The sequence below is a fragment of the Arabidopsis thaliana genome, chromosome 5 (genome assembly GCF_000001735.4).
Source record: "Arabidopsis thaliana chromosome 5, partial sequence".
NCBI lineage: Eukaryota > Viridiplantae > Streptophyta > Magnoliopsida > Brassicales > Brassicaceae > Arabidopsis > Arabidopsis thaliana.
In genome coordinates this window covers 22862353-22884439 of record NC_003076.8, presented here as the reverse complement: position 1 = coordinate 22884439, position 22087 = coordinate 22862353, and the positions used below count along the sequence as shown (strand labels likewise).

Sequence of the window (22087 nt, the reverse complement as noted above, 5' to 3'; positions counted from 1 at the left end):
TAAGATGTGGAAGAGTGTTTCAATATTTTTAACACTTTATTATATTCTAGACACAATCAATATCATCCTGTTGGACACGATCGTTACACTTTTTATTTATTTAAAACTAGTGATTGGTCCTATGAGAAGCCAATTCTATCGTTTGAATATTTGACCATTCATATTTTTATTCATTAGTCCTCTTTTTTCAAAAAACCATTTACTTCTGTCACAAGAAACCATTCCACCAAAAAAGATGAACCGTCGGAGCAGAAGATAATTATGGTTGTATATTTCTTAAACAAACATCAGATTTATTTCATGGTGGTTTATATTATGATTTTCATAAATTAGAAGATATGATTCAAAGAAAGGAGAGTCGAAACAGAGGAATTGTAGATTAGATCTTTGAATATTTTGTCTCTTTGAATCTTTAAAACCAAAAACCTGCGAAATTATGCTCTTATTACATTACATGTACAAGGTAACTTTACCAACAACAAACAGCCACATTTGCTACAATTCTGCAATTGTCAAGAAATTAATGGTAAAATTGAGAGAAAGATTCAAGAGAGAAAGCAAAGTTATGAGTTTTCATATATTTTTTTACCTGCCGATTTACTTCTTCGAGCTAAGTGCGGAGAGGACTTTTTTACCGTAAGGATTGGTACGAAGAGATGAGATATTCAGTTTAATGGCATCAACCAAAAGAGCATGAACATTCCCCTGCAACAACATGATCTTTTAGAAACTAAATTCTTAAAACAATATGAATCTGTGTTTTTGTTTCTTTTAGTTTACCTTGGATTGTTTAAGAGCTGCTTGAATGACATAATTTCCATAAGGATCCAACATCACTTGATCAAGACGACCATAGTTAATCAATTCTCTGATGATGCGAGCTCGGTGTTTGTCATCAGCTAGTTTCAGACACTTTTCAACTACATTGCTGCTACATTTCTGCATCGATAACTCGGTGTAGTTTCCTTCTAATTGCTCCAGGATTTCAAAGGTTGCCCATTGAAGTTGAAGCTCAAAGACATATTGAAGTACATAGTTCCTGCAAAAAAAGTTTGCATCTATTCTGTATTATTACAATAACTAGATAAAAGCTCAAAGAGAGACAGAGAGGGATCACAAAAAATACCCAAAAGGATCTTGAGAGAGGAGTAGAGCATTGGACGCAATTTCAGAGACTAAATGTTGCTTTTGTTCGCCTTCTGAATATCCAAGACATTTTTGAAGTACACAACATCCATGTCTATCAGTTGCAAGCTCAACACAATGAGTAATCGCAGCTTCGAAAAGGAACTGAAGAGAAAACCAAATAAGATGAAAACCCATTTTCATAACAGTTGATGTTTCATGAAAACGGTAAAGAAAGTTGTTACCTTTCCGCAGTAAGGTAACAGATACTGCAAACATCGTTGTACAACGTGATTACCGTTTACATTCTTTATCAAATGCACAATGCCATGCTTCAAAGCAGAAATGATGATTGAAATCTCCTCCTCTCTCTTAGCCGTTTCAACTATCTTTTGAACAGCTCTAGTCCTGTTTCAAAATAACAAATGTCAGGTCAAGTAAAGATCACAACACAGATTAATTTACATATCGAAAGAAAACTTTATACGGTTTTTTACCCGTGCATATCACAAGAGATTTTGATAAGCAGTCCTGGTTTTCTAGTTATGGAATGAACAATCTGCATCCTCTGATCCTCATTGCATACTTCTAGCAGCTTTTGAACCAAATAGTTCCCAAAAGGATCCATCATTAGCTCACTGATATAGTCAATGATCTCATTAAAGATCATCTCTATATCATTCCCATCTTTCTCAGAAAATATTCTCTGCAAGAAGCGACAACCGTGCTGATCCTTGGCCAAGTAGTATATCTTCCCTCTTGCCTCTGCAATAGAGTTATACTTTTGAGGCTGCAATGACAGATTATTGAGACTCATTGTGAGATCTTCATTGAGTTGATTCTGCAACCAAAGTCTTCCATTTTGTGACTCATCTCCAGCACCATACTTTATGACTTTAGCAGTGTTCAAATCCATCTGTGATCTCATTAAAATCTTCTCCGGATAGCACATTTTCCTCACACTTTCATTACCATCTTCTCCATTCCAAAACAAGTTTCTGTTAGACTGTTCAGCTCGGCGATAATCGAAATGGTCCTGTCTTGGAACAGTATCCATGCTCTGAAGATGGAGGAAATGAGGGTTAATAGACAAATACTGTTCTTCTTGAAGTTTAAGCCTCTGAAAATTTTCTTCTTCGATATCCCTCCAAGTCATAGGTGATTGATAGTGAGACAGAGGCTGCGAATGTGGCAGGTAATGCTGCCGCTGAGCAGGTGAGATCCCTGAAGACAAGTTTGGAAGGTATCCAACTTGTTGCAGCTTCCTGAACATTACCGGATCGAGTTTTCTTGAATCAAACTTGTCATATACACAAGGTGAGTTACTTGGTGAGTGGTAAGAAGGGTTAATGAACAAAGGATGGGGAGACTCTGGAGTGTGATTTGGGATTCCAAAGTGTAAGTTAGCCTCGGAAAATGAAGTGGTAAAGGCACGGTCATCAGGAAGATATTGATCAACCTTCTTGATGGATTGTGATCTGCTTGAGCTCAAACATATAGGGAAATGGTTATAGTCGTTTCCTGAAGTAACTTTTGGAATCTCTCCTAGAAGCTTCTCAAATTCATCAAGCTCATTTCCTCTTCTCTGATCCATCTCGAACTCGATACTATCTACACTCACTAGTAGAGAAAAATGCAACCTTTCACCTCCAAATTACTCTTGACAACTGCAACAAAGCAACAACAACACTTAAAAGCTTAAAACAGATAAAACATCGTAGTGTCACAAGTTGTTGTTCTTATTCTTAATTCTTATTGGTAGGTTTCTTATAAGAATCCACCACTAATCAGCAACAAAACATCACTATTTGTCTCTTACTTCAAATCAAGAAAAAAACAACTCATCACTGCAACAAAACATAAGAACACAGATGATTTTTTACTGTCACTATAAAGCTGAATCACTCAAAACCATAAACTCAAAAACAGTAATTTACATGAACATTAAGAGATCAAACACTAGCACATGAATCGATGAGTCCTAAGCCAAAACAAAGCGATCAAATGTTAGATATACAAAGGAAAGAAACAAATTTTGGATATTCATCAGATCAAACAGTACGGACGATAAAAAGAGCCAGAATCTTATATGATCGTAGAGATATAAAACAAAACAAATCTTAGAGAAAGAGATTTTTTTTTGAGGAGAGGAGAAAAAAACCCAGATAACAATGTACGACGATGAGTGATGAAAAATCCGATCTTTATGTCTCCGATCAAATCTTCATGCTTTTTAGACGAAACCCACTAAAGGAAAAATCTGAGTGACGACAATGAGGTTGAGAGACAGAGAGAGAGAAGAATACCAGTGAGGTTGAAGAAGGAAGCACCATTAACATATAAAATCACCAATCTGAAAAAAGGTGATGATGATGATGATGAATGGTAGAAAAATATCTCACACACGCAAAGAGAGAAAAGGGTAAAACAAAAGAAAGAAGAAGAACAAGAAGAAGAAGAGAGATTTTAAAAACCAGAAAATAAAAAAGAAGACAATTTTTTTTTTCCGAGAGAGGAAACAAAAAGATAGAGAGATTAATGAAGAAAAAAATGCAGAGGAAAATGCAAAGAGAGTGCGAGAGAGAGAGAATGGGAGAGAGAGATATATAGAGAGAGTGTTTATATTTGGTAGACGGCGTGAAGAAGAAGGAGAATTATAGAGATAGTCATATACTACTGAAACTTTATTTTAGTAACAAATTTAATTTATTTGTGTTATTAGAAAAAAAAAAAACGGATCTTTGATTCTTTTAAAAAAAAATTGTTATGAGAAACAGAGAATTTAATTAATTTGGAAGAAAATAGATAGAGAAAGAAAAAAAAGAAATAGGGATGCATGGAAATGGAAAGGTCTTTTATGATATTTGGTCACAAACTAAGAAGTCTCTCTCTATCTTCTTTGGGTACGTTTCTGTCCCTTTTTTTCTTTCGTTTTATTAATGCCCTCTCTGTTTTCTTTTCTATATCTCCCTCTCTCTACATTTATGTGTTTTACGCGTAGTTTATGTATGTATACACGTGTTATAACGTATGTTAGTAATTAATTAGGTTTCTAATGTGATTAATTTAGGAATTATAGCATTAACCTTTGTATTGTATCTCCCACGAGCATATTTTTTTTGTCATTCGTACTTTTTTTTGTTCGTATCATCACCACCAATATTTGTTACTTGACTATTATGGATGTGATACAGATTTATAAAGATATGCGTTGATTCAAAGATTAAACACTTTATCAAAAAACATAAAAAGATCACACACTTTTTAAGATGGGATTGATATTTATTGACTACTAAGATGCAAAACATGATTTTTTCACTCTTAAAATGAAAAAAATAATAGTTATCCAAAGATGTGATAACTAGCTAAAAAATACTCTCTTTTTTGTTAATAGATTGATGTGTTGAGTTTTTTTTATTCGATAAAGATTATGTTTTATTTTTATTTTTTGTGATCGATAGAGAAGAGAGAAGTGAAATATATTTATTTAAACTAATTAAGAGATAATAAAAATGATTTTTTTTTTAATTTGTGTGAAAAACCAAAACATCATTCTTTTTTGAAGAGAGAGTACGTGTTATCACATCTTTAAGTCACTTTTTTATTATATATTGTTTTTAATTTTGTATTTACTCTAAATAAAAACTGTTGACAAAAAAAAATTACATGCATGCATTGCATCGGATTTGATTATAATGATTAAATTTGTAAAAAATCTAAGAATGACTGAAAGATGTGAGAACACACATTTTTTAGCAGGTTCACTTATAGGTTAATATATAATCTTTTTCTTATCAATAACATGCATTAAATATTTAGATTTGACTCAATTAAACCTGTAGAAAAATTAAGGGTTCCTAGGAGATGAGAGTATGCATGTACCTTATATATTGTTTTTTTATAACAAATAAAGTATTTAGACCATGTCATTTATAATTTATAAAAATTATATTTATAACATATCATTTTAGAATTTAAATATTTTAATTTATAATTAGTTTATTTATTTATTTGTTTGGTAATCATTATGTTATTCAGACAAATAATTTAAACATTTCATACAATTAGTTGAAAATGAATGAGTTTTGCTAATTGTTATTCAAACTTTAATCTCCATGTAACAAATCTTTCTCTCACTCGGTTTTTTATTACCACCATTCAAACTCTCTCTTGACGTTTCACTTTTGAATGTCTCGATTTCGATAAAATGACTCATAACAAATTGCTACGCACTAATAAATCAAATGTTGAAAAGAAGTTTCTAGGAAGACTACTAAATTGTTGCCTTTTACCTTAAATCCATTATCTAGTTGGAGCATCTTTATTTGTAGTGTTTCACTCTTTTGAGTAAATAGTAAAGAATATAATTTATACGAATTTGTAAGTTCTGAGAGGAATAAATAAAAATCGTAAACATCTCTAAAAATAGAAGAGTAAAGTCTTGAGAAAACCTTTTGTTTTTGTTAATTGCATGAGAAAATAACTTAGGATTTAGGAAACTACCTGACGGATTCTTTTCAAATTTTTAATCTTTTTGAATAACAGTATCGTGAGTAAATTCGAACTAACAGATTCCTTTGAAGTAGGTTAAGCTTTTATACTTCAAATAAAATATAAATATATAAAAATCAATCAAATCATTCGGCCGTCAATTTTTTTTATTTTATTAATATATTATTCTTCTTGAAGACGAAAAGAAAAATAGAGATAGCGAATGGTGACAAGCACAACTGGAACCCTAATTTGCATAGCTCACAGTCTATCAATTTATTCCAATCAAACATCTTCTCCATTCACACGTGATCTACAAGCTTAAAACGTTCAATGCAATTCTCAGCTCAAATATCACTTGTTTCGATCTGGATAACACGACCGAACTATAATTTTCTCAAGCCAACCAGATTTTAACTCTCATCGTCAAGTCACCAGAAGTAAAAACATATAATTTACATTGATAAATATGTGTGTTTAAATCGGACATCGAAAACTTTAGTGGTGGCTTTTGCCTCTTGAAGCTATGGTAGTATGATTATAACTAAAACTAAGAGAACTGAAATGGGTTGCTCTAGGATCTGCAATAGATATGTCCTATAATTCACACTAACGATTAAATTCGTTTAAATAGAAGAAAATATGTGGCTAGAATCGTTTCATGTCTTTGCAAAACTAGTATAACTTTACTTGCAGTTTTTAAAGTATGATTAACTTTGAAAATGCTCTTAAAAGTGTATAATTTTTTTTCCCATCAAATCTTTTTGGTAGGTTGAACAAGAAAACAAAAGTTAGTAAGGAAATTTCAAGGAAGACAACTAAGTAGCTATCTCTTGCGTTTGCGTAGGTTCATCATCAACTTTAAAACTCTAAATTTGGTTTACAAAAAAAAAGTTATGAACAAACCCGAAAAAACAACAAAAGGTTACGAAAGAGTGTGTGTCAGAGACTCAGAGTTATAGTGGAACCCACTCGAAGCTTTTAAAGTAAGATTGACTTTGAAAATGCTCTTAGAAAATTTCTCTCCTCGATTATTACTTTGTATATATTGAAGAATAAACCAAAAAGTTGTAAAGAAATTACTAGGAAGATCACTTACTTTACTATCTTTCTTCAGTTTGCTGACAACTCTGAAACTCAACTAATGTGGTTTTATAAAAAAAAAAGATCGATGAACGAACAAGAAATAAAGATTATGATGTGGATTGTTAGTATAAGCACTAGAAATGGTTGATTTTTACAAATTCTCCAAATTTCATATATATAAAAACATATCATCAATAATAGTTCTGTTAAATTTAGTATAGATCATACAAAATGAAAAAAACTTCTCAGCTTTACAGATGTTTACTTGGTAGTCTTTTTAATTAATGTTTGGGGAACATTTTAAAGTTTTAAAGTAATAGACAATATACTCCACATTATGTCATAGTCTATGCTCAGGTAAAGAGAATTGTTGAACTAATTAAATAGATTACAATTTTAAAGTATCAAGATATTGGCTATGGAGGCCACAAAAAACCACAAACAAAGTAGTAATTTAGTATTGTGCTTGGTTGTTGGCTTGTTGCTGCTCATGATTTTGTGCATATCCTCGTTCGTTTTAATTTGAAATAAAGAAAATGATACTAACTAAATCAAGTCTATTGAGCACTGCAAACTGTGTCTCTTTAGTGAAGTTGTCATATTGAAAAACTTGATCTTGAATCGGAGAACACAGAACCAAATTATATGTTTCTTCAGGTCACTGGAAAAACATATAATTTACATTGGCTTAAAGAAGTTTCAGATCAGGAAGTGAAGAACTTGGTCGTGGCTTTTGCTTCATCAGGGACTACTCTGTTCTCAATTGCCAACTTAGAAGCCGTAACCTGAAAACCGACAGAGAAATTTTGTAAGAATAAAGTTGCAGATTTTGTTAATGATTCAGAGGATTCAAGAAGAAGAACTAAGAGATACCTGAATTGTCCATAGGGTTACCAGCAGGAGCTGCTGATTCAGGCTCCTTGATCTCCACAACAACACAATCAGACATCAAGAATGTCTTTGCCACAGATGAAGCATGCTCTAGGCAACATCTCACAACCTTGAAAAGAAGAAAACTCGGTTAGCACCCGAAACAGCAGATTTCAATATGTGAAAAAGTAAGGAACTTTGCTCACTTTGGTTGGATCAATGATTCCTGCAGCCATGAGATCTTCGTATTTGCCAGTTGCAGCATTGTAACCATGTTTAGGGTTGTCACTAGAAAGAACCTGTCAACCGAAAAAAGCCATTGACTTAGTTTCTATATCAAAAGACTCAAACTTGCATTCTTTTAAGGAGATTGATTACCTTCTCACTGACAACGCTGCCATTGACACCAGCGTTCTTGGCGATTAACTTCAGTGGGTAGCTCAATGCTTTCTTAACAATGTCAGCTCCAACCTGGAGGTTAAGATGAATTGTAAAATGGCGTTATAACCCGCAGACGGCAAACTCCTCATTCATGTTATCTTTCTCTGCTGTGCAACTCTTCTGGACTAACCTTTTCTTCATCGTTTGCTAGAGTCTCTTTAATAGCGTCCACTTTCGATGCAAGTCTTAGCAGAGTACATCCTCCGCCAACAACAATACCTTCTTCCACAGCAGCCTAATTAAAAGGTCCAACAACTTAGTCTCTACCATATGGATGGAAACATTTCAAGGCTCTTTGCTTAGAGATGATGTTACCTTTGTAGCATTAAGAGCATCTTCAACTCTTAATTTCTTCTCCTTAAGCTCTGTCTCAGTTTGTGCTCCAACCTAAAGAATATAAAACGTTTAGATTATTCTTCTTATTACCTTAAGCTACGCTTTTTGCATCATGTGATTTGTTTCTTAGTATCTCACCTGAATTACAGCAACACCGCCTGATAATTTAGCAATTCTCTCATTAAGCTTTTCCTTTTCATAGTCTTGTTCAGCAGCCTACACAAACCCAAAGACTTAATCACCGTAACATAAAACCAATTTATTGGGACATTTCAATGTTTTTTGAGATGTACCTCGATAAGATTCTTGATCTGTTCAACTCTCTTCTTCACAACTTCTTCAGTACTTCCATCACCAACTATCGTTGTAGTATCTTTTGTGAGAACCACTTTACCAGCATTACCCAAAACTTCTGGTCCAACTTTCTCCAACTGAAGTCCAACTTCTTCCCTAATCACAGTAGCTACAAAGAGAAAAACAAACACAGCAACTTGAGAAACTAAACATGCTTTTTTTTAATATAGAAGCAATAATGTAAAGAACACTTAGTATATTGGTCTAACCTCCTGTAAGCGCAGCAATGTCATCAAGGTACTGGCTTTTCCTCTCTCCAAATCCAGGAGCTTTCAAAGCAGCAACTTTTATTGTCCCACGAAGCTTGTTAACAACAAGAGTCGCTAATGGCTCTTGCTCAATATCTTCAGCAATGATCAAAAGCGGGTATCCACCTTTAATCGCATCTTCCAGAATGCTAATAATATCTCTAGCATTTGTTATCTTTTTGTCAACAAGAAACAACTACAAAAGCAAGAAGAGACATATAGTCAAAAAATACTGCGGTTTTTTATCAGCTATTAAGATTTAACTGTATAAACAATAATAATACCTTGCAGTTCTCATATTCTGCACACATTTTCTCACTGTCGGTGACAAAGTAAGGAGAGATATAACCACGATCAAATTGCATTCCTTCAACAACGTAAAGGCTGTTCTCAGCGCTTTTGCCTTCCTCTAGAGTGACAACACCTTTACGACCAACTTTTGCCATTGCTTCTGCAATCATATTGCCTACTTCGTAATTGTTTCCTGCACTAACTGCTGCAACATCTGCTAGTTCACTGTCTTCAACCTGCAATCCAGAAAAGAGCTACATGATCAAGAATCCTCTAAAGCACATGAAAAGAGCTAGATTAAGAATCTAATTAAGTCAACAATACCTCCTTTGACATTTTCTTCAACTCAGCCACAAGAGCTTTGGTGGTTTTCTCAATACCTCTGGTAATCAAAACAGGATTTGCACCAGCAGCTACCACCTACACAATTCAATCCACATCATATCACAACAACAACAAAAAACACTGGTTGTTTCAAATTCACAAAAGAAAGACAATAAATTACAAACCTTTACACCTTCAGCAATAAGACCTTGAGCAAGAACAACAGAAGTCGTTGTTCCATCACCAGCTAAGTCATTAGTCTTGGAAGCAGCTTGTCTCACTAGCTTAGCACCAATGTTCTCAACTGGATCCTCAAGCTCAACCTAAACAAACAGCAAAAGCTTTTCAAAATCTACAAATCGATTTCACACCTGATTACACATTAGACACAACAAGAGATAACACCGTTACCTCTCTAGCGACCGTAACACCATCATTAACGATTCTAGGGGAACCGTATTTGCTCTCTAGAACAACATTCCTGCCTTTAGGACCTAAAGTAACCCCAACTAAATCCGCAAGTTTATTCACACCAGCCTACATAATGAAATGATATAAGTTATTCAATAAAGAACTAGAAGTCACAAAATCACCGAAATAGAATAGACTCACTTGAAGCTTCTTAATCGCAGTCCCGTCCTTATTGAAATGCAATTGCTTAGCCGCATATATTTTAGGAAACCTTGCTTTCCTCTGAGCAATACTCTGAGTCCTTCCAAAAGAGCTTGATGAGATCGAAACAAAAGATGACAATCGATTCGAAGGAGGAGCCAAAGATGAACCCATTGACGACGTTGCGCTAAAGGTTGATGCCATGGTTTTTCACTCTCTGCAAAAACAGATCAAAATCAAAACTTTATAGCTTGAATGAATCTAATAAACCCTAAAGACACAAATCAAAGTAAAACTTTGTAATCATCGACACAAATCAAAACAAGGGTATCTGAAAGCAAACAACTTTTTACCTAAACTTTGATCGAAATGATTCAACTATACACTTACTTAGAAGCTAGCGATCAAGAGATGGTTCAAGGGTTTTAGCGACTGAGAGAGGTTTTCTTGTGAAGAAGATGAAAGTCGATTTATGCGATTGTAAAGTTATGATTTTTGTTTAATTTATTCGATACAAAGTGTGTTTGGTTGCATAGTGCAAACGGACTGGTGAAGTTCGAGGATCGCGTCTTCAAAGGTTTCAGGTTAAGTCTGAGCCGTTGGATCAACTGAATTTGGAAGAATCTGGAACACTTAAACCCTAAACCCACCTACTCTACTCTCTTCACGTGCGAGTGACACTTTGATTAACTACTCATTGTTTGACACGTGTCACGAATTCAATACAACGTCGTTTTCGCTTGTCAATTATGAACAGAGACTGCTCTGTTCTCTTAAAGCAGAGAGAGGAATGAGGTTTTTGATATATAACAGAACTGAGGACCAAAACTTTGATTAGGATTTAGGAACTTACACGAGTACAAACTCTAGCTTCTCTATAAACTTTACCTGGTCTACATAAATAACCTTTGGTAGGAGCACAATGAGAATCCTCTGAACAAATACATAGTCCCTCCAATGCACATCCTTGTTTCACAATCGTCACGTTTCCTTTTAAACCTAGAATCTGATCAGTCCATTCAGTGGAAAACAATCCTAAAGAATCAAATTTCTCTTTTACTTTTAAAAACGCGTTTGCGTTCTTGTATTTTCTAATGGCACCATCAAACGCTAGGTTCCTATTCTTCCCCCAATGTGGTAACGCATTGTATTTGAATATCGCCATTTGCTCGATTTCTTCAATGTAATCCTCGTATAGACGCGGTGCCAATGGATCATTTTTGCTTCTGTAGTAAGTTAGGTCAAAATCTAAAGCTTTTTCTTCTTTTCCGAGAAATGCTAGAGAGGATGTGACATAGCGGATGAGAATACCGTTGCTGCCTTCAAGTACGCATAAAGATTTCGGTTCGATCTTCACAAGTGCTTTGATGTCGTTGATGAAACTTTTGACATTTGTGAGAGAAACACTGAATGTTGTTTGGTGAAAGAATTGGCCTTTTATCCGTGGATCCCATGGACAAGCCGTGATTAGTCCGTCTTGACGACTGTCTAGACATGAACCTGACGACATCATATGGTTTTGCATTCCGATGACCGGATAGCCTGTGAATATTAGGCCTGTCCATGGAAATTACTAGTGAAAGTTTTGTATAATCTTATATCGAAACAATCAACAAATGTATAAGCAAGTAAAAGAAATACCGTTATTAGTCACACCGTATGACATTAAAAACATAGACGACGATACTAGCTTTGCCCTCACACACTTCATGTTTGCATCTTCAAGTGACTCTTCACTCTCCTCTGCATGACATGAAGCAAAAGTATATATATAAGAAACATTATAGCTATGCAAATCAAAAATATTGGTATTAATTATCTTGAGAAATAAAGATTTACCTAAGGATCTATCTATGGCTAACACTAAAGAGAGTTGTGAACGGAATGGGAAAAATTCGAACAAGCCATCTCCCGAAGTATTAAGCGGAACTCGGCCATCCATGCGATACACCACTTTTCCTTGGCTCGGTAACCATAAGAAATCCGCAAACTCGTGTCTTTCGCCAAAACTCACTGCTTGATCTCCGAAATCCGAATCGTTTCTCATAACATAATTTAACGATCTTTTGAACATTGGTTGCAATTCGAAAGTTACTTGAGAGATAACACCAAGAACACCTAGAGAAACTTTGGCTGCGCGAAATTCCTCCGGATCTATAGTCTCGCTAAGAACCTGAACCTTTACATACCCATCAGAAGCCAAACCGGGACTCACCAATCTTATCTCGGTCACGTAATCATGAACCGCACTTCCTTTACCCCATAAAGAACTTCCGTGAGCACCTGTCCCCATCATTCCTCCAACCGTAAGTCCCCACCAATACGGTGCGTATGGCAAAGCCAGATCAAACTTAGCTGCTTCTTCGATCAGTTGCCTTAGAGTCACGCCGCTCTCAACCGTCAAAGTCTTGGCCTCCGGGTTGGTGGTCACCACATGGTTTAGAAACTTGGTGCTTATGAGAGTCCCGTCTTTACCATCAGTACAAACCAGCTTGGGGAAGCTGTGAGAGTACCTAGTCACGACCCGCATTTTTTGGCCGGCTCTAGTGGCTGCAGCCACTATAGAGACCAGCTCAGCCTCCGTCCTTGGGTACTCCACCTTTGCTGCTTTGCATATAGAGCGGTCAGGAAAGGCGCCGTACGAGTTCGTCACCGTGCACATTGTGTTTCCGAATTCACAGTTGACAGGATCATCCGGTGGAGATGAGGAAGCAAATGTGAAAAAGCAAAAGATCAAACTTAGCCAAAAGGACATTTTGTAACTTTACAAGAAAATAATTGACAATGTTTGAAGCATTCATTCACTCATCTATGTATTTATGATAAGTTTCAATATATCATAACATCATGTGATCCATATGGCTTTTATTAGAAGGATATTAATAGCGACCTGTAATTTTACCAAATAACGAAGAAGAAATTAAATCAAATTGTTTGACCCCAAAAAAAAAACAATATATTAAATGAAATTTCAGAGGACAACTTATGTGGATAGAAAACATTGCAGTATTATTGGGGGCATGTAGGGAATGTCATTACATCACATAGTTACTGTCTTACTGACTTGATCTCTATAAAAAATATGAGATTTGACTTACTGTAAACATTTAATCTAAGTCTTCAAAATACGGAAAAATATCTTTTAACCAAAAAGAGATCAAATATTTTTTATATATAAAAAGTAACGTATCTAATTTTCACCTATATTGTTGTTGACCAAAAAAAGAATAACGTTATCTAATTTTCACTCATACTGATACAGTATATATATAGTCAATATTGTTACTACTTACTATGTTATATCAAAGGATTCTAGATTGATCTACTGCCATAATAAGCAAAATGTGATCGTGTTCTCAATTCTGTACTTAATATACCGTACAATCTTTTATACATATAATGCGTAAAAGAAAGAAGACAATAGAAGAATAAAAATAAAGAAAAATGAAAGAACAGATATTTTGTCAGTTTTTAGTCGTAATGATGTTGTTGTCATCATCTCAAATTCAGGGGGAGAGATGTAATGATTCAGGCATCGAAGTTCTGAGGGGATGTCCAGATTCTATCGACAAGGAGCTGCCAACTCCGCCAAGACCATCCCAAGGTTGTTGCACTCTTGTCCGAATCATCGGGATGGAATGTGTATGCGAAGTCATCAATAAGGAAATCGAAGCCGCCATTGATATGCAAAAGCTAGTCAATGTCGCGGCTGCTTGTGGCCGTCCACTTGCTCCTGGCTCACAATGCGGAAGTAAGTCCCAATTCTCTTGTTTTTTTTTTCGGTCAATGTAATTTGGTTTGCAAATTTAATACATTCATTTCATTAGTATATAAGTTTAAAGTTATTAGGTTGTGGTATCTTATAGATTATACATTTCATATGTTTGTGATTTTTTCGCAGGTTACCTAGTTCCCGGTGGCATGATTAGACATTGAGACATCATGACTAAGTTGTCTACATGAAGTAATTTGAATTACGCCTAAAACAAAAAAAAATTGAAGACCGCCCCCTATTTTCTATCTTATTGTTGATTGGTACTTTGCCTAGTTTGTATGGCTTATAGTAGTATCAATAATTCAAATTCAATATTGCTACGATAAGTTTTCAAAAACACGTATTTGGCCAATTAAATTAGATTTTAAAATATTAATGGAGAAAAATATCTGCATGTTACAAATTATTATTAGGTATATATACTTCAAATTAGATCAATCGTATTTGATGCAGTAGCATCGTGAAGCTATTGGCACCAATTAATTTCGTAGGATTTTTATTTCATCAGTTTAGAATCACTCATAAATCTTAAGCGGTTACAAGAGTACAAACCCTAGCTTCTTTGTAAACTTTACCTGGTCGACACATATAACCTTTGTTCGGAGCACAATGAGAATCATCCGAACAAATACACAGCCCTTCCGGTGCACATCCTTGCTTCACAATCGTCACGTTTCCTTTTAACCCTAGAATCTGATCGGTCCATTCTGTAGAAAACAACCCCCACGGATCTAATCTCTCCTTGACTTTCAAAAACGTGTTTGCGTTCTTGTACTTTTTAATGGCACCATCAAAAGCTAGGTTCCTATTTTTTCCCCAATGAGGCAACGCGTTGTACTTTAATATCGCCATTTGCTCAATCTCTTCCATGTAATCCTCGTAGAGACGTGGTGTCCAAGGATCATCTTTGCTTCTGTAGTAAGTTAGGTCAAAGTCTAAAGCTTTTTCTTCTTTCCTTAGATAAGCCGGAGAGGATGTGACATAACGGACTAGAACACCATAGTTGAGTTCAAGGCCACAGAGAGATTTTGGTTCAATCTTCACAAGTGCTTTAATGTCGTTGATGAAATCTTTGACATGTGTGAGAGGAACACTTAATGCTGTTTGGTAAAAGAACTCGCCTTTAATGCGTGGATCCCAAGGACAAGATGTAATCAATCCGTTCTGATGACTGTCTAGACACGCACCAGACGACATTATACGGTCTTGGCTTCCGATTACCGGATAGCCTGTGAATATAACGCCTGCAGTAGGAATTACACTGTTACAGTGATATAACTGAAAAAAATGTTACATGGAAACATTCAAGAAATACCATTATTGGTCACACCGTATGAGATTCCAAACAAAAAAGATGCTAGTCGATCGCTTTGCTCTCACACACTTCTTGTTTGCTTCGCCAGATGACTCCTCATGCTCCTCTTCATTTTATATGTACATGTTGAAAAAGTAAATAATTTGATCTTATGTGGTATATGTTATATAACATCACATTCTCAAAATAATTTTACAAATACAAAAGAGATCAAATCATTAAAAGGAATTCAGGGAACAACTTATGTGTACACTGGACCTAGCTAGCTACATTATTAAGGTTTTCTCTTTAGAAAATGATATGAATTTGACTTACCATAAATATTTCATCTAAGCCTTAAACAACATTTTTTTTTTTTTTTTTTTTGATAATTTTGATCCTTTTGTAGACCTCTATTAATTATTCTGGTTTCTATTGGTTAATACATAATAACATATTCTGATACCTCATCTAACTCGATTAGAGCCTTTTGTAGACCTCTATCCAATTATGTGGGGTTTTATGGCTACAACAAATAAGAAGGGTTCTGCATTCTCCTTTGGCTACAAAGCCTAAAATATTCTAAAACTGATTTAAACATTTGTACCATAAATTTCTCAGCTCATCACCAGTTCACATTAGCAAATGAAAAATAAATCAGTTAAGGACGGTATGTTGATCCATAGCTACATTAATTAGGCTTTTATTAGCTTTTCTGGCTATTGGTTTGATCCAATATTTACTACGTAGACCGAACAGAATTCTTTTTTTGTTCTTTTGACATGGACATTATACATTTATACTATGTTGTTTGTTTGGTCAGATAATTAAGCAGAGTTTACTATCAACAACCACAAAGCAAATCATTTAAAAAAAAAAAAATCATCTTAAAAAAAAATCCATGAACAAATGATCATATGCTTACTAATTCAGTTAACCACAGAGAAACAAACATCCATAAACATAATATTAAAAAACCATCCAATATCTATGTAAACGATGCCGTTTAATAATGATCACGAGATACGTGGCTCATTGGTATCTTGGTGTCCAAGTAAGATTTTTTTTTACTATAACCAAATTGAAAACTTGATTTAAATTTGGAAGCAAGTTTAACCAAACAAACAAGTTTTACTCAATAGTCAACAGTGGAATCTGTGGTTCAAATCTTTGTATTTTAATAGAAGAAGAAAATTCACAAACCTTTGTATCTGTTTCTTAATCTGTATTTCAAAATACAAAATAACACAATCTAGTTATCACTTTTTCAAACTGTATATTAAGAAGATTAAAAAAAAAAAAAAAAGTGATCAATTACAATGTGAATTAGCATGCATCTTCAATAACCTTCTTCACTTCTTCAACCTTCTTCAATTCTTCAACTTTCTTCAATCCATTCTTAGGCATTTCGTCGATAATAGTAATTACTGCTTTCTGAACAGGAGGGACTAGTAAAGCCTCCTCTTCTGTGGCCTGAAGAGGCTCCAAAGAATCAACAATGTCACGCATTAAAGGCCGAGCCTTCGGGTTACGGTTCAGGCAATGGTAAGCTAACATTGCAGCCTTTTGAACCGCTTTAACCGGATACTCACAGTTCATTTTTGGGTCTACAATGTTCAAGACTTTCTTCTTCTCCTTCAACAATGGAAGAGCCCAATCTATGAGGTTTTGCTCACGTGTTGGCCGTGATTTGTCTAATGATTTTCTTCCCGTAAGAAGCTCTAACAGAACTACACCGAAACTATACACATCACTCCCCGGTGTCAAATGCCCTGTCACCAATACATATCTAATCAGAAAGAATCCAAATACAACAAACTCATTGTGTTGTCCTTTTAGCTTTAAATAGCTAAAAGTGTCATGCTTTTAGAAGATTAGATTTCAAAGAGCATAGTACATTCTACAAATGTGTAACTTGTGAGTTAGTAGACTGGATTTCTTACCTGTCATGATGTATTCAGGAGCTGCATAGCCATAAGTTCCCATTATACGAGTGGAAACATGGGATTTATCTCCTACAGGACCGTCTTTAGCAAGTCCAAAATCAGATAATTTGGCGTTGTAATCCTGTTACAACAGCCATATGAAACCTCCACCACAGGAAAAGAGAAGAGCTTTGATGTAATACTACTATACTACTACTACTAACCATATCTAGAAGAATGTTCGAAGTTTTGAAATCGCGATAAATGACGGGTTTCTTTGCTTCATGAAGAAAGGCAAGTCCTTTCGCAGCTCCGAAAGCAATCTTCATTCTTATTGCCCATGAAAGAGGAAGCAACACTCCTACCAGAGGTTAAACATAGCTCAGCATTCTTAATCCATTCAAGAGTAATGTCCAGCGAGAAGACTAATGAGTGTAAAGAACTCTAAAACTCACTTGAGAAAAGATTGTTCTCCACGCTACCACGAGCCATGTACTCATAGATTAGCACTCGGTGATTATCCTCACAGCAATAACCGATCAATTTCACTAAGTTTGGATGTGAAAGCTGCCCCAAGAATATCACCTCTGCCTACACAATATCAAGAAATAAGGACCCCATTCGATCTCAAATCGTTATCGAGCTATGAATAAAGCTTAATCAAGAGAACTACTTTAATCCACATGATCAGAATTATCCACATTTCTCATATCTCTCCGTTGCAAAGATTTATAATCGGTTGAGAAACTTGGAAGACAAGCAAAAGACAGAGAGACTAACCAGCCATTCTCTGTGACCCTGAAAGCTATTATCACCATCATGAACTTTAACGGCAACAGGAAGTGGTTCAGGAACTTCTTGATCACCCAAATCCTCTTTTATAAACCCTTTGTAGACACTTCCAAATCCACCACCACCAAGAACTCTGTCTTGTCTAAAATTACTTGTAATGTTCTTAAGCTCTTCGTATGTGAAAGCTATAAGAGGATTCGCTGCTGAGTCACGTCTTAGATCTTCTACTTCTTTTGGATTTGATGGCAGCTTTTGAACTTCCTTAATATGTTTATCTTCTACTGTTGGACTCTGTTCTTTTGGTGACTCTGCAAAAGTTTCAGACAAAGAAACCAATGTTTAATTGGTTTAGATTCTTTGTATGTGAATTGAAGATTCTAGAGAGATGGATTGATTTTAGAAATATTCTTCTAGGGGGTCTAAAATCCAAGAACATAGAATATATAATAAAAAATGTGACTTTGACTAATCTAGAAGAAAACAAAAGCAGAAACCACAAAGAGAAAGGAGAGAGAGAGAGATGAAAAGGAAGGAGACTCTATAGAACAAAGAATTGGTAAGTCAAGATTCTCAATAAATGAGTCCAAACTTATACAAAAACGAATCTATAGCTTATCCAAATAGAAAACTCTAACTAACTAATGGAACAAATTTAGAACCCAAAAAACCAGAGAAAACAGAACATAATCAGAACAAACCAAGAAAGTAATTTGGTGATAACGGTTAACCGACAGATATTTCCAAGTTTGCGCAAGGTTTTTGGGATAAAACCCATTAGTAAATCTCGTAATTTCAGGCCTAAAAAAGTGCCATAATAGTAACAGAAAATTTGCAGCAGAAAAAAGAAAGAAGATCCAAATTAAGAGTAAGAAGAAGAAGAAGAAGAAGAGGAAAAAAGAGAACCTGATTTAGCGTTTGCAGAAACTCTGTGGTTTAAGGGCTCAAATCTACACCAACAGTTACCCATTATTCCCAAACAACACTCACACACACACTTAAAAATAGAAAGATTACTATATTTATAAGAACGAAAAAAAAGAACCCTAACTTTATTATCTCTGGTAAGTTACAAATTCATGCCAATAAAGAAAAACCAAGCTCTCAATTTCTCTTCTTAGAATTTATTTCTCTTTTTTTTTCGAAGAAGCAAAAGGTAAAGAGATGATGAAAGAGAGAGACACTAAAGAAATGTTTGTTTCTCTTTTTAGAGAGAGAGCGAGAGAGAGAGAGTTTCGTCGGGGGCAATGATGGGCAGAGAGTAGAGAGGTATGAGGTGGGAGAGAAAGAGGTCTTTGGCTATGGCGGAGATGGGTCCCACTTCTCTTTCTCTTTTTCCACTGACAAATCAGAACAGAGACTCTTTCTCAGAGAAAATAAAGAACAAAAACGATTAAGACATCAGTCCACTCTGGTCTGTTTTGTTTTGGTCCGGTCCGGTCTTGTTACAATTCTCTCTGGTTTAGTTTCCGATTGCTTTAAACCGAATTCTAATCCCTTTCGATTGGTCAATTCATTTTGGTAGTCGAATGGTTATTGTATATAAAAAAAAAATTTAATATAATTTGATTAACTTAATAATTGAAATATTGAACCATGCAAAATTCAAATCCAAATTAAACCAAGAACCATTCTCTCTACCCAAAAAAAGTTGTTTTTATTTTCATTTTTGGGATTTGTTTTTTTGGTGTTTTCTGCTTAATAGTGCGCATGTATGAAACGCATTTTCAGACCACAAGTCTCTTTATTTTTCTTGTTATTTCTATTTTTATTTTTCCTTTTTCTCGATTGCTTTCTTTTTGTCTAAGCGTGCGCCTTTGCCTTTCTCAATTCTTTCTTATTGCTCTTTTTCTGTTTGTTTTTTGTTATCGATAAAATTGTGTGTTCACATTTCTCTCATTATTGGCGTCATTCACATTTCATTTTAATCGATACTATGTTAGTGCATAATCTCAGAAAGTGGCTCAATATTTTATATCGGCTAATTTCTCCAAAAACGGATGTGCTCATTAGTCATTACTCACAAGTAGAGCTGTCGACGAACCTATTTTTCCTTAAACAAAGAATAAAAAGGATCCAATCCATTATTAAAGCAAGACTTTTTATGCATTAGGCTTTCCAAATTTTTTTTTAATTATTCCTCTTTCTCTAAGTAGAGGTATATTAATTATTATTTTTGTAAATATGTAAGTTTGGAAACCTAGTTATTGTATAAATCTTATACGTGAGGAAAAATATATATTTTGAAAATTTTATAAGAAATTTTTTGTCATAATAAATTTTATAATTATTTGTCGTATTTATGAATGTTTATTCATCTTAGTCATGTATGTATGGTTATAATGATTTATACAAACAATGTTCATCAAAAAAAAAAATATATTACCCCGTAGAATCGGAAAATTAGTGGATCAATGAGCATCAACTTGGATATAATTATATGTAAATATCCTATAAAAACCATACCTAACATTACAAAACGCAGAAGAATCTTCAAGATTAATGTTCCACTTAAAGTCCGACTTATTTATGTATTCCTTATGTCATCAGTCATCACGCACATTTACTCTTTAGTATTTCTTAATTTTTGTATGTTATTGTTAGTATGATTGTATGTGCTGTCAAAAAAAGAAGACAATATGATTGAATATTTTGAACAAGTGAAGCTGAAGTTAGGAGGTTCTTTTTTATTCAGATATAGTAATATTATTGTATTTAAGTTTACTCATTCAAATGCACGAAATTAAAATGTGTGTGAATACAATAAATCAAACGTGTGCGGGTAATAATAAGTGGTAGAAAGTTGCTTCAACAAGAGATATAATTCAACACCCACTAGTTTGTTTCTTGGATCCCTTTTTATCTCATTCTCCAGGTGTTAGGCTTGAAATTTCTTCTCCTTTTTCTTTTCTCAGTTTTTGGGTTAAATAAGCTTAAAATTTGTTGTTTGTTTTCTTCCCGACTAATAGCAAATTTCTAAATTCTTTAGGTTAGACGTTAGAGAAGTAAAAAAGGTTCTCTGATTCGTTGATGTAAAGTTGTTGCTATAGATCATTCCACACCCACTTGTTCTTTTATCCTTTCTATTTTTTTCCCTCACTAAGAAGTCTCCTTAAGATATTGCTAAACAATATCTGTCTTACACTCTTTTGGTAAAAGAAACTATGTCTTTACATTTGAATCACGGAACGCCACTTAGGACTAAAAATCTTTGTCCAAAAAAAAAGAGAGGACCAAATACCCATCCATATATGTATAAACTGATTGAGCATAAAAAGAAATTCAGCTATAAGTTTATTTTAAAAATACCATGATATATAAAAAAAACTAGAATTAGAAAATAAACAAAAGATGTATATATCCAATTACTTTTAAAAAATTATATCATTTTAGATTTGTTAATTGTAGACCAAGAAAGGACATTCTTGCCGGGTAAGAAGAAAAACTTAACTTGCATCTTACGGTTTATTTTCTCGTATATTAAGGATTAAAAAGATGAAGATTTTCCGTGGATTTTGCATAATACCAGCCAAAGAATATGTATCAAGAAAACATTTCAAATATTTTCAATTATTAACAATCTGTCAATCTCATTTGTTCGACCCCTTCCTTAGCCGGTGAGGCGGTGAACTCTACTAAACTTAGCTATGAGAACAAAGTTATAATATTATGAGTTATGATAAAACATTGAGTCTTTTAGAAAGAATTACAGCTTGCATTGTCAACGGTCAATGTTATAATAGTAATAATACTGAAAATAATGAACAAAAGCTTAGAATTTCCTAGATAAAGATAATATTATGTTTCAACCAATTGACGTCATGTTGACTTGTTGAGTGCATAGAATGTTTCGTTTCAGGGCGGCAAGCAAGAATTGATCAGATTAGTCCAAATATCAACCTAAAAAAAACAATTAAATTAATGGACATTTTGAATTTGAGAGAAACATCCAAATTTAAAGTCTTTGATCTGAAAAAGAAAAACCAAGCAAAAATGTTTGGGCCTTAAATATTAAATTAGGCCCAATTTCTCTTTTTTTGTTTGTTCATTTCAATTACACGAGTCACTGTCAATCTCTCGTCAAACTTTCAGATGGACCAAATATTCCCTAATCGTTTCCTTTCAA

At 34.3% G+C, this 22087-nt stretch overlaps 6 protein-coding genes and 1 non-coding gene across 13 annotated transcripts; 2 read left to right on the top strand and 5 right to left on the bottom strand.

Moving 5' to 3' along the window:
* Positions 1-352: 352 nt before the first annotated feature.
* Positions 353-3753, bottom strand: PUM12 (pumilio 12; the record flags this gene model as incomplete). 6 transcript variants are annotated; one of them, NM_001345201.1, is made up of 7 exons in its annotated part: positions 353-503; positions 590-705; positions 781-1039; positions 1127-1290; positions 1371-1533; positions 1623-2792; positions 3432-3753. In NM_001345201.1, the coding sequence occupies 5 exons, from the start codon at positions 2717-2719 to the stop codon at positions 598-600; spliced, it is 1791 nt and encodes a 596-aa protein (NP_001318812.1). The 6 variants fall into 6 exon arrangements, with proteins under 6 accessions (NP_001318812.1, NP_001332601.1, NP_001332599.1 ...); NM_001345204.1 differs by lacking the exon at positions 3432-3753 and adding an exon at positions 3287-3340 and having other exon boundaries at positions 363-503; NM_001345202.1 differs by having other exon boundaries at positions 353-705.
* Positions 3316-3514, top strand: AT5G08575. The gene has a single exon (NR_143087.1). It is a non-coding gene; the product is annotated as an other RNA (non-coding RNA).
* A 3279-nt stretch (positions 3754-7032) lies between the features above and the next one.
* Positions 7033-10774, bottom strand: Cpn60beta3 (TCP-1/cpn60 chaperonin family protein). Of its 2 annotated transcripts, none has more exons than NM_125033.5 (15): positions 10569-10772; positions 10179-10395; positions 9978-10103; positions 9752-9889; positions 9567-9662; positions 9236-9478; positions 8913-9147; positions 8643-8812; positions 8488-8565; positions 8329-8400; positions 8144-8248; positions 7951-8043; positions 7779-7871; positions 7576-7702; positions 7033-7487 (listed from the first exon to the last, which is right to left on the bottom strand). In NM_125033.5, the coding sequence occupies exons 2-15, from the start codon at positions 10380-10382 to the stop codon at positions 7474-7476; spliced, it is 1794 nt and encodes a 597-aa protein (NP_200461.4). In that variant the 5' UTR covers positions 10383-10395; positions 10569-10772; the 3' UTR covers positions 7033-7473. The 2 variants fall into 2 exon arrangements, with proteins under 2 accessions (NP_200461.4, NP_001032083.1); NM_001037006.4 differs by having other exon boundaries at positions 7036-7487; positions 10532-10774.
* Positions 10775-10938: 164 nt separating this feature from the next.
* Positions 10939-12977, bottom strand: GulLO4 (D-arabinono-1,4-lactone oxidase family protein). The gene is made up of 3 exons (NM_125032.4): positions 12018-12977; positions 11820-11921; positions 10939-11735 (listed from the first exon to the last, which is right to left on the bottom strand). Exons 1-3 carry the CDS (start codon positions 12931-12933, stop codon positions 11020-11022), a joined length of 1734 nt encoding a protein of 577 aa, NP_200460.1. The 5' UTR covers positions 12934-12977; the 3' UTR covers positions 10939-11019.
* A 645-nt stretch (positions 12978-13622) lies between these two features.
* AT5G56480 (Bifunctional inhibitor/lipid-transfer protein/seed storage 2S albumin superfamily protein) lies at positions 13623-14181 on the top strand (the record flags this gene model as incomplete). Its single annotated transcript, NM_125031.2, has 2 exons — positions 13623-13929; positions 14080-14181. 2 exons carry the CDS (start codon positions 13623-13625, stop codon positions 14112-14114), a joined length of 342 nt encoding a protein of 113 aa, NP_200459.1. The 3' UTR covers positions 14115-14181.
* Positions 14182-14481: 300 nt separating this feature from the next.
* GulLO7 (FAD-dependent oxidoreductase family protein) lies at positions 14482-15380 on the bottom strand (the record flags this gene model as incomplete). The annotated part of the gene is made up of 2 exons (NM_125030.1): positions 14482-15197; positions 15338-15380. 2 exons carry the CDS (start codon positions 15378-15380, stop codon positions 14482-14484), a joined length of 759 nt encoding a protein of 252 aa, NP_200458.1.
* Positions 15381-16403: 1023 nt separating this feature from the next.
* Positions 16404-19366, bottom strand: AT5G56460 (Protein kinase superfamily protein). The gene is made up of 6 exons (NM_125029.3): positions 18868-19366; positions 17953-18272; positions 17628-17763; positions 17397-17533; positions 17191-17314; positions 16404-17019 (listed from the first exon to the last, which is right to left on the bottom strand). Exons 1-6 carry the CDS (start codon positions 18929-18931, stop codon positions 16574-16576), a joined length of 1227 nt encoding a protein of 408 aa, NP_200457.1. The 5' UTR covers positions 18932-19366; the 3' UTR covers positions 16404-16573.
* Positions 19367-22087: the final 2721 nt, after the last annotated feature.